Consider the following 18,587-nt stretch of genomic DNA (forward strand, 5'->3'; position numbering starts at 1 on the left):
AACAATTTTCACCCCTTTTTTTTAAAATAAAAAGTAATTTCCACATGTTTTCTGTTTAAAGTCAAATAATTTGCATATGTATCAAATTCAAAAAAATAACCGCCATTTCATAAAATTTAAAACTGGTTTTATACGTAAAAATTCGTTAAAATTAAATGGCACAAAAAAACATTTTCCATTTTACTTTTCTTATTATATTCAAATTCAGGTATTTTTCTGTTATTTACCATTCAAAATCTTTCAAGAACACCAAAAGAAATAAATAACGAAAAAGAAAAAGAAGGATCTTGATTTTTTTTCTTCCACCAATCAAATTTTTTTTGCTCACCCTCAGTAAACTTACCCTCCCAGATTTTTTTCTTCACCTAGGCACTGTTATATACCTGGATCCAGGTAAATTTAAGACTCTATGTACCTCAATAGCGACTCAGAATAAGAAGAAAAAAAAAATGTCTATGTCACAAACCAACCCCCAACAAAATTGGCTTCCTCTTGCTATTGGCAAACTCGATCATTTGTTCCTGGGTCCTTAGTGCTATAGCAAGTTAGGGGACCTTATTGAGGAACATACATAATATTGTTGAACTCTTTTTATGCTGAAGGATTAATATTTATACCCAAAAATTCCATTATCATTAATATACATGCGGGATCTTTTGTACAAACGTTTTTACACATATTACGTTAGGTATAGTTAGATAGGTATAGGTCTTATATAATGAAAGAGTGAAAAAATCAGTTACGGGAAGGCTACAAATTTAATATGCCAGAGAGAGGAAAACAGGAATTCCACAATACCGAATTCAATAAAACACAACACACAAAAAAAAAGTTAAATTAAACAAAAAATTTAAGGCTCCCTTTTGCCAACAGGATCCCCTCTGCTCTCATAAAATATGTCTTCAGACAAAGTTTCATTTCATTTCGTGTTTTTTTTTAGTTTTTGTTGGTTTTGATTATTTGATAAACTGGCTATGAAATTTTTCAGTTTTTCTACCCCCAGCGTGCACCAAAAATACCTTACTGACCATTTAGCACACACATATCAGAGGGCCAAATATAAAAACAACAACAACAGCTGAAAAGACAACGACGGGCATTAAAGACTTAAGGAAGAACAAAAAAAAACCCATTTCAAGAAACGACCAAAAGACATTAGCGCGCGGTACAAGTTCGTGTCATCAACATCATCTGCAAAACAACCCACCATCATCGCGCGGCAGGATGGTGTTTTAGTTTTTTGCCCTAACTACCCCACCATATATTGGTGGAGGTATATTGTAGGTACGAGAAGGGTTTTGCAAAGGGAAGATGGAATTTTGATCGACAGGAATTTCGTCTTAAAACTCCTTAATTTATAAGAGTATTTGAGAAATAGTTTTAGTTTTTGTGCAGACTTTTCCGATATCACACAGAATAAACTTGAGAGTCAAAGTCGAGGAGACGCAGAGAAAGAGACCAAGTCTGTGGAGCTGGACCTGGGCTGGATGATGTAGTCTGGTGGTGCGTTGCAGGTCGTTTTGTTCCTATCAGTTTTTTTTTTTTAGGTTTTGTTCTTGTTCATTTCTTGAGTCTCATCTTCACCCGATCATGTAGCTGGACTTTTTGTTTAAGACTTAATTTTTATGTAGACCCATGATATCAAACAAGATGTGATCCTGGGCGTTTGGTATAGAAGAAGCGATGAAAATACAAAGAAAATTGTAATGAAGCCTCCTTCTTTATCGCATCGCAATGCGATGCGAGCGATGCTGCGACTATATGTTGTCGTGGTGATCGTTTAGGCGAGGCAATTGGTTAGGCCTCGACTGGATGATGGCCATTCTTCACTGCTCTGCATCTCAATGTGTTATGTATGGTATCGATGCATTGGACCTTAAAAGTGCTAAACTCATAAAAAATCCTTCACCATCATCATCATCTCTCCCGTTCAATATAACATATGTAGGTGCAGGATACACTCCCCTGCCTTATAGTGAGCATCAAACGGATACAAAATTAAGTGAAAAAGAATTGGTATCCAATATTGTTGCTTCACATTGTGGTATGGGAAGAGGGGAATGGGCAGGATTGAGTATAGTGATTTCGAAAAAGGGTAGCAAAAACTTACTTACAAACATTATTTGTGTATTAAAATCACGTATCATTTATTTATTGCAAATGGAGGGTCTTTAAGCGATGCGATGCTGACGAGGCGGCCCGGCCCGGTTGGCGGCGGCGCATGCTGCTGCCATGTTATCCCACCAAAGCGCACATTACTGTGCACATCAACCAAGTCACAGTATAAACTCTCCCAGTCTCAGTGTGCGCTGGTGATGGATCGTGGGGCAACTGGTTTCCTGGGCATCCACATGATTCAACTATCACAGTTAAACAGTGCGAATCACTAGAAGGTGCGCACTCTCAGTTAAATTCAAAGCTTTGTATTTTCAAGCTAATAAAATCACAAATCAGCATGTTCTAAAACTAATAAGAGTTTTTTTAGTATTATAAAAAGTACCGTTACTTTTAAATATAAAAAAAAAACGAATTTTCCATTAGGGCAAAAACCTAAGAAATTTTATTAACTTTCCATTATTATTATTGTAATAGGTTCAGCTTCCGTGCCCATCTGTCGACTTGTCTTAACCTTTAACTAAATATTAAAAAGCAATAATTTAAGTGAGATAAGAAAATTGAAGTCAATATATATCTTTGTTCTCCTTATACTTGAGTCAAAAACCATTTCTCATCAGTTGTTTGTTTTTCTCTTCTTAAGGTTTTTGTAGTTTGTTAAAAAAAAATTGTCAATTGATTCTTTCTAAATTAAATTAGCAACAATATTTTGCATATTATGAAACAGCTTGTTTTCAAAATCAATTTTTGTTAAAGAGATTTTTAGTCGAAATTTTAGTAGCATTTCCAACAGCCCGTTTTTTCATAACAAATAAAATCTACAAAAAATAGTACGCAAATTTGGTAAAAATTGATAGGAGTACATATAGATAAGCTTTTAAGCAAAACAAATCGACAGACGGGATGGGAAGTTATCAGTGTGGGTCGCTTCCCAGCCCCTTTTTTATTATTTTTTGTTTATTTGACACAAATGAATATTTCCTTAAATCATCATTTTTCTTAATAAACCTTTTTTAACTGGAGTATTTTCTCAACCCTTTGGGATTCCTCGTAAGAACGTTCGATTGAGTCAATCAAAATTCTCATTTTTTTTAAAATTGTTATGGTATAAAAAACACCTTCTCAATTTTGATGAGAGTCCTTTTTGCATCTTCCTGTTCTATTATCTGCATAACAAAATTTATTTGAAGTCGATATCTCCACTGGCTTTTGAGAAGAAAGCTTCCTGAACGTACTGACGTAGGAACGTTTATTCAATTCAATTGAACAAATCTGACCGATTACAAAAATGGTGCTGGGATGCGGCCAACACTGATAACTTCCCATCTGCACCGGTCTGTCAATTATACTAAAACCTTACCAAAATATAAATAACTACATTTTAAGTAAGTTACAAAGCTTAAAGTCAATATCTTTCTTTGTTGTGAGTCGAAAACCAATTTTTCTTGCTTTTGCATGTTTCCTTGTTTTGTAAAAAAAGGTTTAAATTGAATTTTTTTTTTAAATAACTTAACATAATTTCTGAATGTTGAAAACAATATTTTTTATAATTTATTTTAAATAGTTTGAAGCCAATATCTCGATTTTTCATGATGTCACTTCGATTTTTCTAAAAATTTTATCATAAAACGTAATTCGTTTTTTGCATACATTTATTTTTAACGTAAAATCAATATTTGTTCACTTAAAATATTCGAGGTGACAAACGTTGCTTTTTTAGTTTTTTGATTTATAAAATAAAAAAAATTGTATTAGTTTGGTATCACGTGACATTATATGATACAAAATTTAACTGAAGTCGCTTTGTTCAACTTTTGGGTCAACCAAAATTGTCACTTTCTTTTTTATTGCTATATTAAAACAAAGTACTACTAACTGAATTTTTGTTAGGGTCCTTTAAAAATATTTCTATGTTATTACTTCATTGATAAAATTTATTCTAGATCGATATCGCTCAAGGGTACCTCAAGCCCACTTTGGACCTTAATTGTTTTTCGTATTAATTACTGATTTGTTTAATTTTGTCCTACTTATTTATAGAGTGTCCTTATGTATGGACTGCACCTAACCACTTGCAACGCACTGTAGTCAATATGGTCAAAGGCTTCCCCCTTTCTGCAAGTTCCTTTACTAATTATAAATTTTTTTGTCCATCTATCTTTTCTTTGAATCTGTTTGTTTAGTTGGGCATTCACATAATATAGTTTCTGGTGTGTAGTCTGCTTCTGTAGTGTGTCCCATCGATCGATTGAACACAGAGAGTGTTTATGTCCAGTCTATCCAACAGTTCTTCCAGAGTAAAATAATTTCACACAAAAAAATATAAAAACCTTTACAATCCTTATGGCCATTATACGTAATATGTTTATGGTTTAAAAGTCGGTGAAAGAGAGGGGCTCGCGGAGTAGGGCTGTGTTTTGATGGTGAGCTACCGTGTTGTACATTGTACAATACCAGAACATGATGATGAATATCCATTTTTTGTTGTTGTTATCTGAACTTAAACTGTGCGGTGTTGGTTTTATTTCGTATAGAAGAAGAACCTTTGATTGGGTCTTTATGGACTTGAAGAACATTGCTGATGGTAAAGCAAACCGTTTATGGTAAAAATGTTTTTTTTTCTGTATCTTTTATTTTTTTTTTGTATTTAATGTGGTCAAAGAAGTAATATTCATAAAAATAAAAATTAAATTAAATCAACGTTTAATTTAATGTAGAGATTCGTTGGGCATTGGGAAAAATGTTCATCATATTTTTAGATATTCTCTCAAATACAGAAGTTGATATGAGGAAAATGATTTTATAATATCAAGCAATGTATTTTAATTGTAGCAATATAATTTAATAAGTCCAAGAGAAAAGCTATAATTGAGGAGTATTCACCTTAGTATATTTGTATGGATCCACTTGTTTTTTTTCATTACTTAAATACTTTTTCAAATTGTATTTTTTAGTAGGAAGTTAAAATTTCTAAATATGTAATTCAATGCAAATAGGTTGTTCTTTTTTCACCACCAAGTATCTTTGCTTAAAATGCATTCAAATGAAGTAAAAAAAATCTTCATAATATTAACATAGCTTTAGAAAAAAATACACAAGACGAACCTTGTATTTTTGAATTGAATCTTACGTTTGTCCGATAAAGATTGAAGAACGAAAATTAATTTGCTTTGCATTCGAAAATTCGGATTCCTGATAACGTGCTTTTAATAGTTTGTTTAAAATGTTGCTAATAAATAAAACACATCATACATATAGGCATACATTTCGCCTTCATAATATTATAATCATAAATTGTTAAGAGACTTAAAAAATGTTCATTAAGTTCTGATATGACGAAGTTTTTTTTGACAATCAAAAAGAAGTTTATAAAACTTCTAAGATACATATTCATACATTTTTATTAGTAGAATCATTTTCAGAAAAAAAACGAATTTTTACATTAGATATTTTGATGACATTGTAAGAGTGTGGTTGTATCAGATAACTTTGATTAAAACTAATAAAACCATAAACGAATGGATTCAAATATGTGTAACACAATCACATATGAAAAATTAAAATTTAATTAAAAAGTATGCTTAAAACTTTATAAGGCCAACATTTATTAATATTTATTAGATTATTGATATATGAAGTTATGACCAAGTTGTTTTCTATCTTCCAAAAACATCCAGATAATAATTTGTTTGTTTTAAAATTAGTATCCATAAGCCATATACTTTATAAAATAATGGTGTTTAAAAAATTATTGAATCCAGTGTCGAGAATTTTTACCATTTTTAATTCGCCCCCTTTGACCCTTTAAAACAGAAGAGTTTGTTATTCAAATTACCTTAATTTTGTGTTACTATGCAAATAAAACTACTTACTTTAAAGCTTAACAAACTTTAGTTAATCCTGAAAGAAATAAATGCTTCAATTTTTTTTTATTATTTTCCCATATAAAGTTATTGTAATCTCTTCGACTTGTCTAATTAAAAATGTTGACATTTCTCGACGTTTCAAGGTCCCTTTAATTTTAATTAAAGGCTGTCTGTTCCCTTCATTTTTGATTAATAAATAAATTAATGAAATACCACTAAAAATTGGTAAACATTGATTTTCGATTCGCATATCTTCACATAAGTTGAAGATATTGGCTTCAAACTAGTTTCATCTAAAAAAAAAAATATTTCTAACATTCGGTAAAATTTATAAAAAAAAAGAGGCTGGGATGCGGCCCACACTGATATGATATGATATTTCAGTCAAAAAGCAATTTTTACCAATTTTATTAGAATTTTTTAAAGGTTTTAATTTCTTATACAAACAAATACAAATTGTATGAATGAAATGTATTTGAGAGCTATCAAGAACCGACCATCAATTTTTACCAAATTTGCGTACTATTTTTTAATTTTAATTTTATGAAAAATCGCACTGTTGAATCCTTATATAAAATTATTTAATATCGAAAATAATATCTTGTGTGAGAAAAATAAGTTTGAAACCAATATTATTTTATTTTTGAAAAGCTATTTGAGTCGAAAGTAAACATTTCTTAAAAGCTTAAATTAGTTGGAAGGCATAATTTCAAATATTTAGAAAGATAATTGTGTCGAAAATCATTTTTTACAAACTTATGTTAAATTTTGTTTAGGTTTTTAATTTTTCGTAATAAATCTGTCAATTGAAAACGTTATTCTTCGTTGCACAAAATTGTTCTAGAGTTAAAATCGTTTTTTGTTCGTAACATTTTCAAGGTGACAAATATTTGTTTCAGTTTTTTGATTTATAAAAAAGTTATTGGTCTGTAGCGTTATTGGCTCGTGAGATTTGCTATATAGTAAAAAAAAGCCACCCTCTCATTTTTTTGAGACCCATTTCTGCATCTTCTTGCATTATTATCTGTATAAAAAGACTTATTTGAAGTCGATATCTCTTCTGGTTCCTGAGCAATGGACGACGAAAAAAGCGTTGCGAATTTACGGATGTACGAACGTACGTACACACGCAAATACATTTCTCTAAAAAATCTTTTATTTCGACTCTAGGGACCGATTTCAATAATTTCTCATGGGAAGTTAAAAAATCCACTGGACAATTTTATCATAAAAATAAAAATTTAAGCAATTTTAACATAAAATTGGTAAACAACTGATTTTTAACTCGAGAGTCTGGAGAACATATTGATTTTCAAATTATTTTATCATTTGGTTATGTTACCTTTTAAGTAATTTTTTTGAAAAATCCTATTTACAAATTTTCTTACAAGAAACGAAAACTTACAAAAACAACTAAAAAAACTGATAAAAAATTGTTTTCGTCTAAAATGTTTTGTGAGCAATGTAAGATATTGACTTTAAACTTGTTAAACTTACTTAAAATATTTTTGTAAATTTGTTGGGAAACTTAAAGACAGATATGGGTACAAATGGGACATTACTAGTGTGAGTCACATGACAGCCTCTATTTTGTTTACTTTTTAAAAAGGTATGCATAGTTGTATACAGTGTAGAAAATCCAGCTTGTAGGCCAAAAAGGGACTGCCAAAATTTCGAAAGCACGTAAAATAATTCCGGAAAATAAGAAGAACTTTATTTCGATAGAAGTAGGAAATGTTTTGTTCGAAGATTTTCTATAATGACAATAGAGAAACTATTGATATCACAATTTGTATGTGTTTTGAGAAAAATTTTGAACCATTTATAATTAAATTATATACTTAAATTATAAACTTAAAGTTTGAAATCCCTCAAAACTAGTCTAAAGTCAATAATATAATGTAAGAAACATACAAATTTCAAAAAATAAATATTAATATATATTTTCAAACGGAATAACTGTCTTTTAAATTATGAAGATTGCCACATACTCATCTCATTCTTAACAAATTTATGTTTCTTATAATAATACTCTTTTCCAGAACTTCATATAAAACAAAAAAAACTGAACCCTTTTAAAATCACACAAACACCCAAATTAAGTTAGAAAAATAAATATCTCCTAAAACTAAGATTTCAAATTAAAAAAAATCAAATCATTCAAAAATGATCATACCAAATTCACACGCTAAAAATGATTTAAATATCTAACAAACAAAACACAGAAAGACGCATCATCAGATAAAAAAAAATCGAAAGTGATAAAAAAAAGGTTTTTCAACCAAAACTAAAAAAAAATACGATGCGCAACTTAGGAAAAAGTCTTTTCTTGTTAGGTAGTCAGTCTCATTCTCGTAAACAAAAATCTGTACGTCTGTGTGTATTTCCTTAAAAAACTCAAAATCCTGATCCTGACAATAGTGATGAGTACATCTCACGTTTCGTCAAAACGAGTATTAGCGACTCCAGGCGAAATTGGTTGCGTTTTTGTTCGACCCATTCAAATTTGTATGCAGATGAGCTGTGCGATGTATGTACATACACATATGTAGGTAGGTATGCTACAGCTTGGCGGCGAGCAACAGCAACAGCACCAACAAATTTAAACAAAAGGGGTCTGTCCTCCGGGTCGGCTTCGGGAGTTTTTTTTCTTAGTTTTTTTACCCAAAAAAAAAAGTTTATGACAGACAAAAAAATTTGGTTAACCCTTTCGATTTTTAAGGATTTAGTTTTTACTCACACAGGGATTTTTCAATTCAACTTTTTTTTATAATTTTGCTGTTTTGCCTTCCGTGAGAGGCATAGTTGCCGCCGTCATATTCATCGTAGTCATCGTATCGTCGCCGTCGCGTCGTCGCGAGAAAAGGGATAACGATTTTGACCGTGGTCCATGTTACGTATAAATACAACTTTTTGTTTCAGGTAGACACTGAGGAAGATGTTTTTTTTTGTTTTGCTTATTATTTCTTGGGTATGGGAACTGAAGTTTTTTTAGCTATCTTTGAAAAATGTTAAGACTGAAAGTGATTTGCATACCTTAAGGTTTTTTTTCTATATGTTTTCAGTTTTAAAAAGTTGTTTTTTAAAATTATAAAAAAAAATTGAAATAAAAAAAAGAATATTTGATACGAGATGCGTGTGAAGATTTTTTAAAGACGATTTATTACATACTCCATGTAATTATTCCATAAGCAATCTCTTTTTCGTTATTATTCTGTCTCCATAAAATATTGCAATTTGATGTATGTATTTCTCTCATATCTTTTTAGATGAAAAAGCTGCACAAAAATATTTTAATATTAATTAAATAATTTCTTAAACAAAAACAAGTTTAGGCCTCAGCTCTTTCGTATAACATAGTAAGTTCAACAAGTTCATCCGTTTTTAAGCTTTTTCTTCCATTGAACCTTTAAATAGTATACAGTGTTGGCCAAAGCAAGAGCAACTTTAATTGCCTCGATTATTAAATAATTTAAAAACAAATTTAAGATTTAATTATTGTATATTTAAATAAGAATTTAATAAAATGAAATTGTTTTTGAATTAATTCAATAAATATAGCATAATTAGTACAATTAGTTCAATACTAAACTGGTCAAAACAAAAGAAACCTTTAAAAAATAGATATATTTCTTTTAGTCTTACTAAAAATATTGCTTATAGTTGGTAGTATGTTTTTAACAACTTCAGTACATCTTCGAGGCATGGAGTCAATTAAGTTGCTTATTATATATAATTGTTTGTATTTTTGCAATTAGTCCTCACAGTTCGTCTTCCTACAATTTTCCATAGATTTTCTATAGGGTTGAAATCTGGGGAATGGGATGACCATTGTAACAAGTCAATCCGGTTTTCTTGAAACCACGTCTTAAAACGTCTTAGACGTGTGCTTTGGGTCGTTGTCCTGCTGAAATATCCATTTCAACGGATCCTCAGCGTACGTACGTATAACGATCCATTGTACCATCTATGCGTTGAAAAACATTCCCACACCAAACAATAGCTTTGATGTAACGTGGATTTAGTGTATCCTTGACTGGTCTGCAAACACGACCGAAACCATCAAAACCATCAAAACCCTCAAAATTGAACTTGGACTCGTCCGAAAAGAGCACGTTCCTCCATTTTCTAAAGGTCCAGTTGACGTGGTCATGAGCAAATTTTAATCTCGCCAGCTTGTTTTTGGTGGAGATAAAAGATTTTAAACAGCTTTGAAATATTTTAGTCCACCATCAACAACTAGTCTCCGAATTGTTCTCGCGCTTACGTTCAGTTCGAGTTGGATTCGTATTTCCTTGGATGATATAAAAGGTTCTTTCTTAATTGATTTTATTATTGCAGAATCCTTTCTTGTTTTTCTTGGTCTGCCATCTCGATGAACAGTTTGAATTTACTTTTTGGATTGTTAAAATTTTATGAATCGGCAAATCACTGACCTTGAAATGGAATATTTTTCATATATTTTTATTTGATTCATTCCACTTTTATATTCTTTTATAATTATTTTTTTTATTTTGTTAGAGTTATTGTGTCAGGGCATTTTACAGAAGTAAGCTAAGAACACTGATTAGCTTGACCGTGTACCAAATAACACCTATTAAATAGATTCAACTATACTTCTTTGCCAACACCTTCAATATGAGCAATGAATTTTGAAGTTAAAAGACTAACTTTTCTCTATTAATAATAAAAAGATATTGGCAATAAAAAGTTGCTTTTGTTTAGACCACCAACAAATTGGGTAAACTGTCCTACTTATATATTATTTAATCAACCTTTGCAATAACTATTTTCCCCTGTGGTTTATTAAGAAGGACATGAATAATGCGTTCAATTTTGGAACAAAATTAACATGATTTATTTAAGTTATTAATTTTTGAATGACATAAATATGCAGGTTGATTTAGTTGCTAATGTTTTGGCCAACATTGTACATTAAACTTAAAGTAAGGATTTAGTTCACCGCGAACATCTTATAGTTGATGTTAAGTTCATTGTGTGTTTCAGAATTTAAAGTATTTATTTTTGATCAAACTATATCAAGCAATTTTGAAACAATAGCTATAAAGTATTTTAAACTGATCTCAGTTTTTATTTTATTTTAAAAAGCCTCTCTTTCCCAAATCCATTTTTTATATAAAAAAAACTTCATGACATTCTTGAAGAATTAATTCTTTCACACAGCTTAAAAATCCTTATTCCATTTATATTAAACAAAAATCAAACCCATCTGTCTTAAATTATCTTTCTATGCAAACGACTTGATAGAGGTACCTACATACATTTCTTTCCTTTCTTGAGTACTCACTATCAATATTAATTATTTAGTTTATCCAGCGAAAGAAAAAAATTCGTTAGTATTCTGACATTTCTTCACAAGGATCATTACTCTCTTCTCTTCTGCATACTAAACTATTTTTTTTCTCTAATTTTCCTTATAAAATTCTACCTTAACTCAAAACTCAGCGACCAAAGGTTCATTGTTTCCCATGACTGAGACAATATAATCCTTTAAATTTATTCCACGCTGCAACTCTGACAGAGTAAAAAAAATCATCTAAAAAAATCGAAAATCACTTATGGTCATAAAAAATGATCTTATGCAAACAAAAGGATCCCCGTTAGGAAAGTGTAGTATCCTTGGTCGCACCCATAATACATATCCTTACATACCGATCGAGAAAAATGCCGTTTTCTTCCACTCGCAGTATATGCAAATTAAGTGCTTAGGAAATGACCTTAAGCAGTTAAATACCAGGCAAGCAACAAAAACAACGACAAAGGGTACACGGTATCTCTACACCTAAAGACAAATCCAGTAATAGATGGAAACGAAAATAAAAGGACGACGACGAAGAAGAAAAAAAAGGACTCGATCACACACAAAAGGGTTAGGATTGTACTCTCGTAGTTCGAGCTCTGACGCTGGCTGGTTTTTATATCCTCATTACAGGCAGAGGTAGGAAAGCATGAACATCTAAGAATGATAGAGAAATTGACCCTTTTCTTCGTAGACTACGAAGACGACGATGACGACGAAGACGTCGCCTATAAGAACGCTACGACAATGGGGTGAACCAAAATAACCTCATCCGTATTATCTTTGCTGTGACTGATCGCTCTCTCTCGCTTATTGCTGTGCCTGTGTGTTGTCGTTGTTTTATGATCTCATAATAGATGGTCTACGCGTATCATTTTATAAGGGAATAAGAATAGGTGCGCTATGGTTTGGTTATAAGAACTGATGATGAATCCTTAGGTCCCTGCTCATATGCATATGAGATGGATCTACATATTAAATCGCGAAGAAGATGACGATGACAATGACTACGTGAGGTGTTTTTTTTTGTTGTGTCTTATGTCTTGTCGTCTTGGGTTGGTGTTTTGTAAATCTTAGGAGGAAGAATAAGGATCTTCTTTGAATCGCGGTGTGTGCACCTAAATTATGTGCGTGCGTGCAACGAAAGGATGATGATGATGATGATCCAGCCACTCGTTGGTTTCTTTCTTTTTTGTTGATTTTTTATTAATTTCAATGCAATGGTTTTGCCTACTCCTTAGAACCTGGACTCTGGGAATTTTGATTTTTTTTCCTCAGTGTTTGACTATGAAATACATTTTTTTATGAATTTTTTGTTCTTGTTTGTGATGTTAGTTAAGGATGATTAAGAGAAAAAAAACAATCCTGGGAAAAATCCCGAAAATAATATATTTCTGGTTTTATGATATTGATGGTAATTAGTTTTTTTGAATTTTAAATATTTTTGTTTGTTCGTAAGGATTTCGGATTGGCTGTCTAATAGGTTTAATAATGTTTAAAAAGCGAACAATTTGTTCAAATATTTGAAAATAACGAAAGAAAAAGTAAGAGTGAGAAATGCAAATAATGAAAAGGGTTTAGTTTTAAAAATTGTTTTGCCTAAGTCAATTTGCTCTCAACAGTGAAAGTTTTAGGAGATTAAAATTTTGAAATACGACATTATACTTGAAAGAACATCAATGAATATTCGATTTTTTTCTTGCAAACAATAGGAGATCTAACAGAAAGTAGTAAAGGCTCTAAAAAAATAAACAAAAGAGCTGAGATAAAACCTTACAAATTTGAAATATGTATTTTTAATCAATTTTAGGGACAAGTGCAAAAAGAAACAAGAAATATTTTTGAAACTATAACTAAATGCTAAAGAAATTTTTACCTAGTGATATTTTAAACAAGTTGGGGTCAAAATGAATGTATGGATCATAATATTGTATTTAAAATACTGTATCTCAAACTACTGTATTACGGTGCTGGCCTCCTTCACCAAATTTCTATATCAATTTTATGAGCGAGCTGATCTGCTCTTACGTTTTCAATATTTAATTAAATATGTCAAGTTTAGTACGTTTTAACAAAGTGAGTGTAGGTAGTAAAGTTCCCAAAGTTAAAAAGGTTGATTTAATCGCTTTTTGACTCTCTGTATGAAAAATTCAACAATTCAAGTTTTGTACCAATTATAGTTCAAATGAAATCGAATGTATTAAACAAAATACCGAAATGCTATTAAATAATTCATTGATTAAGTAAACCAATTTAACAGTTGATCATCAATTTTGTCGGGGTAGTTCAAATTGAACAAGTTAATTCAGCAACTTATTGACATATTTACAAGTAATTTCCAACATTTGACTCCCTCTTTGTTCCTTAAATTTGTCTGTAAACATAGAAAAGTGCAACACATATTATATCTCTTCGTCTCAAGTTTCATCCCATTCATTGTACCAATTGATGAATCTTATCGATGCTTTCCTCATCTGATCTGATATCCCTATTTTTCTTAATTATCGTGTATGACAACAATCGAAAACCGATCGAAACACTTCAATACCACAAAGAATGATGATAAATTTTAATACTTTGCACATTACAATAGTATAACAATGGTATTATTGCCAAAAATCAACCCCTTACCTGTAGATATTGAATAGGACCTATATAATAATCATTATCGAGTGATGATGTGTTGTGATGGCATCACGTCTATTGTTATCGAAAAGAATAAAATTTGCAGGCCTCTTTCTTATTTTTTTATGATATTGTGAAAACAAATCCTACAAATCGCATTGTGTGCGAATTGTGATCTTTTGCATTAGTTTCGTAAATCAATAATCAAACCCTCTTCTATGTTAACGAAGACATCATCATTCGATTGAAATAAGGGTTAATCTTGTCTTTTGTTATGTATTATGTGCGAAGATCATTCGATTATGCAAATACTTATGAGTTTTGAGAACTAAGAAAGACTGGGATCTTTATTAAGTGTTCGGAAATGTGCATCTATATTTTTGCATATTATTTATTTTTAAATTTGCATATTTGCATCATCTTGGGTGTGCTAATAGTCTTTTGGTAAAATATAATGTGGTAGGTCTTAAGGTATTAAATAAGAAAAGACATCTTGTGATATAGAATAGAGGTTATTTAAGACTCTCTTGACACAACAAAAATTTTGCATAATCTCTTAACAACTAATTAACAAGCAATCGAATTGAAAGTGTGAGAACAATTTTAACTCGTAACTGCATAGAGGGGGCTTTTTATGCAAATTAAAATATTTTGCATCATTATTTATCAATATTTTGGTTAACATGTTAATTGATGTTCTTCTCGTATATCCATTAAAAAAAATAATATTTCATTGTTCTCTTTTTTATTCTTTTTTTTCATTTTAGTGGTTGCAACATCCCGACCTAGCAATGAAGCCGAAGTGCAATTATATAGGGTATTGCAAAGGGCAAGCTTATTGGCATACTATGACACTCTACTCGAAATGGGTGGTGATGATGTTCAACAATTGTACGAGGCTGGTGAAGAAGAATTTTTAGAAATTATGGCTTTGGTTGGAATGGCCTCGAAACCACTGCATGTAAGGAGGTTGCAGAAGGTTCTACATGAATGGGCCAATAATCAAGCCTTGTTTCAATCGACACTGCCTTCTGTTGGTAAGTTTTTTTTGTTGCCCATATTTACAGTTTAACAATATTTACAGGGCTTGACATCACTCAGCTCTTTTAAAACTTACTAAAAACAACAATTTTAAAATTTGTTTTTCTCTTTTTTCTATTCGTTTCAGGATTTGCCGAAGCCCCACTTCCTACCTACATTCCAGAGCCATCCACATCTCGTCCTAAATTCACAATATCTCCCGGATTTAATCCCACACCACTTATGAGCACAGTACCAACGTCGTCACAAATCGTCCCCAATATCACACCCACTCCTGTAGTATCCCTAGTAGGTAATATCACACCAACCCACACAGGCCTTTCGTCACAAGTTACATCTAGTTCGCCTCAGCTAACGCCAATTCTGACAAGTTCACAAGTTGAACGAATTGCCTTGGTAGCCGCTGAGATAATCACTAGAGAATTACCCCGGGGTGAACCCCGAGGTGAACCCAGAGCGCAAACCTCAAAGAAACGTACCTCTCGAGAGTTAGAACAAGTGATCGCAATGAGTGAGAATGATCCTCGTCGAATGGAAGAGATTCGTAAGTATTCGGCGATATATGGGCGTTTTGATTGTAAACGTCGTCCTGAGAAGCCTTTGACATTGCATGAAGTCTGTGTCAATGAGGCGGCAGCTCAGTTGTGTAAACTTATTCCTGTCCTACTAACTCGTCGCGATCAACTATTTCCTCTGGCAAGATCGGTAGTCAAAGAGGCTGGCTTTGGTCATTCGGCCAATATTGCTAGGTGTGCTTTGGGTCAGCCAGTTCAGAGGACAGACGAAAGCAGTCAGTCAGAATCTAGTGTTAAAAGAATGAGACTGTCGTCGACAGACAACATTACGAATCCTGAATTCAAGGTGAGAATGTTACACTTTTAAGTGCAAATTGAATTCGCTTTGAAAATAACGCTTCGAAATAACCCTGAAAATTAATTAACACATGCTTCATGATTTTTAAACTTTATTCCAACAGCTTTTTTAATGGTTTGAATACTCGAAAGATAATGTAGTTAATGCTTGGGTTTTGATTCGCTTTATTCAGTAATGTTGGTGCGTTCTTAGGAACTGGAAATTTCTTTAATCTATAATTATTTGAGTTCAACTAAAAAGCTAGTTGGTCCGAAAAATAAGAGTCACTCAATCGAAAGATCTATCGAAGAGATGAAGTGAACTAGCATGGGCTGCTTTTATCATTTATTTTGCAAAGGTCTTTTAGTTGATCGCATGTGCGATCAGAAATAAAACAAGTGGTTTCCCACCATAACTTCAATAAATGAACTATCGATTGAGTGACCTAAAAATGGCTAACCTTATGAGGTATAATTGGTTTCACGATTGGTGATACAGCAATAACAACTCTCTATTGAATTCAAATAATTATATTTTTAAGATGAATTAAATGCTTGCTTTTAGTTGCTTTTTATTTAATTAGTTTTTTATTTTATTTTATATTTTAGGTTATTGGCTTGAGTAGAATTTTTGGCTTAAAAATGCATTTTTCTGTGATTAAATAAATATTTGTAGCACTATTTATTTTGCTTGCAATTTTTGTGTTGTTTATTTTTTTATTTAATATTATTATATGCAACGTTAAATTTATAATCAAAAATACTTCTATTTAGTTATTTATTTATAAAATTAAAATAAACAAAAGTAATCTGCTTCAGTAAATTCATTCAAGGTCAATATATTTGTAAGCTAATATTTAGTTAAAATTAAAAACAAAAAAAAATGGTGCAAGCTTTGTAAATGTTTGCTTCAAATCATACTTTAGTGTTAAATAGAATTATTTTAAACAGTTGAAATAGAAATTAATACAATTATTTATTAGTAGACTGATTAAACAAAAAATATATATAAATTTGAATTTTAAAACTTAAAAATATGGTGTTTTTAATTGATTTTCTTGTGATGCTGTTCACTGATTGGTTATAACTGCTTTTAAAACCTTTTATTTTGATTTCATATATTTACAATCAAACATCGATTTAATATTTTGTATAGAGGCAATTCTAAAAGTTATTGAATTTTTAACTCAGGGAAGACGTTTACTTATAAAAAATATTATAATTTAAAATCCAAGGTATCTCCCAAATAATTGGGAAGTAAGGGTATCTGAAAATGAAAATTGCATTTAATTTTTTTTTTCGGAGACAAGATTTCAAAATTTCCTTACATAAAATTCACAAAATTATTTATTATACACAAAATTTTGTAGATTCAAAAAAATTAAATATTTTCATATAAATCTAAATTTTAAAAATTCTTATTTGAAAAATCTTTAATAATGAGCACTCACGAAGTCTGAATTTAATTGCTTTATTTAAAAATAGTCTAGTAGTTAACTAATATAAAAGCAATACTTTACGTAAATCGCTACTTCTAAAGGGAAAGTTCAAATTAGAAATAAATCAATGTTGTTCAGTTATAAGGCATTTAAAAATAATCTAGCGTCAAAAGAAAATAAGAAAACACAAACATTTTAAAGACTATACAAAAAATCACTTTGAAAATAATTGAGAAATAAGTTTTCTTAAGTAAGTATACACAGTTGGAAGATCTTCTAATATTGGCAAATGTTTGGCAAAATATTTTGACCAATTTTCTACCAACAACTTAAATACCCAATTTTATCTTTCAAAAGTGACAAAAAAATGTTAGTCAATCGTTGTCCAATTTTCTATCTAAAAAATGGTCCGACTTCTTGCAATTTTTTGTACTCGTCTAAACACCCAATTTTTTGTATTTTCAAATATTTAGACGATTCTCCTCTATTTGGATATTGGATGATATTCTTTAAAAACAACATCATCAAATGGTTTTTGAGCAGGAAAAGGCAACAAAAGTTTTCAGGATTTTAAAAGAATTTTCAAAAGAAATAAGAAAGCCAGCGTTTGGAAATATAACGAAAAATAAGATATACTAAAAAAAAGTTTAAAAAAGATGGGACTCATGACCAAATTTTACAAAATAGTCGTTAAAGCCTGTTTCATTATTTTTCACGTTTTTATATTTTATTTTTTTTTATTTTTGAATATTTTAACATGACCTATTGTTTTCACTCCTATTAAAAATGTTCATATTCTTTGCATCTATCGAGAAAATTGTCGTTCAATGAGTCTACCAATTCTATTGTTTTCTAAAATATAGCATCCGTGTAAACAGACAATTATTAATTGGAAGATACAAAATTTTCAGCCGATTTTCTAACAATAAATTGTTTAATATTTAGACAAAATTTATTAACTGTATAATCGGTTAATTAAATTTTCACTTGATATAAAATTGGCAATTTTCACCTTATTTAATGCTAAATTTGAAGATCTTCCAATCGTCTATACTAAGCGTTAGGCTAATTTTTGGAAAAAAAAAATAATTTCAGGCTGAGGGTTGCTGTCATGTTTTTTAACAATGGCAAAACAATTATGATCATTAAAAGTAGATGATGGTAAAATGAATGCATTCGTCAATATTTCGAATTAATTTCCATGTTTTTTTCAACCAAAAAGTGATTTTAGTTCAGAACATAACCGATAAGACCACTCTAAGAAGTGACTTTATATAACTACATTCCTAATTGGTAATCCTGAGTGCTGAATGCTTCTTCAATATTTTAA

At 30.7% G+C, this 18,587-nt stretch overlaps 1 protein-coding gene across 1 annotated transcript in view; it reads left to right on the plus strand.

Annotated features, from left to right (window-relative positions):
• LOC129945163 (NGFI-A-binding protein homolog) overlaps positions 1 to 18,587 on the plus strand; it is a 32,644-nt gene that overhangs the window by 11,969 nt on the left and 2,088 nt on the right. The window contains exons 2-3 of the mRNA XM_056054822.1: positions 14,694 to 14,963; positions 15,095 to 15,828. Coding sequence (XP_055910797.1) covers positions 14,694 to 14,963; positions 15,095 to 15,828 — 1,004 coding nt within the window. The remainder of the gene's footprint in view (positions 1 to 14,693; positions 14,964 to 15,094; positions 15,829 to 18,587) is intronic.

The sequence above is a fragment of the Eupeodes corollae genome, chromosome 2 (genome assembly GCF_945859685.1).
Source record: "Eupeodes corollae chromosome 2, idEupCoro1.1, whole genome shotgun sequence".
In the NCBI taxonomy this organism is placed as follows: Eukaryota; Metazoa; Arthropoda; class Insecta; order Diptera; family Syrphidae; genus Eupeodes; species Eupeodes corollae.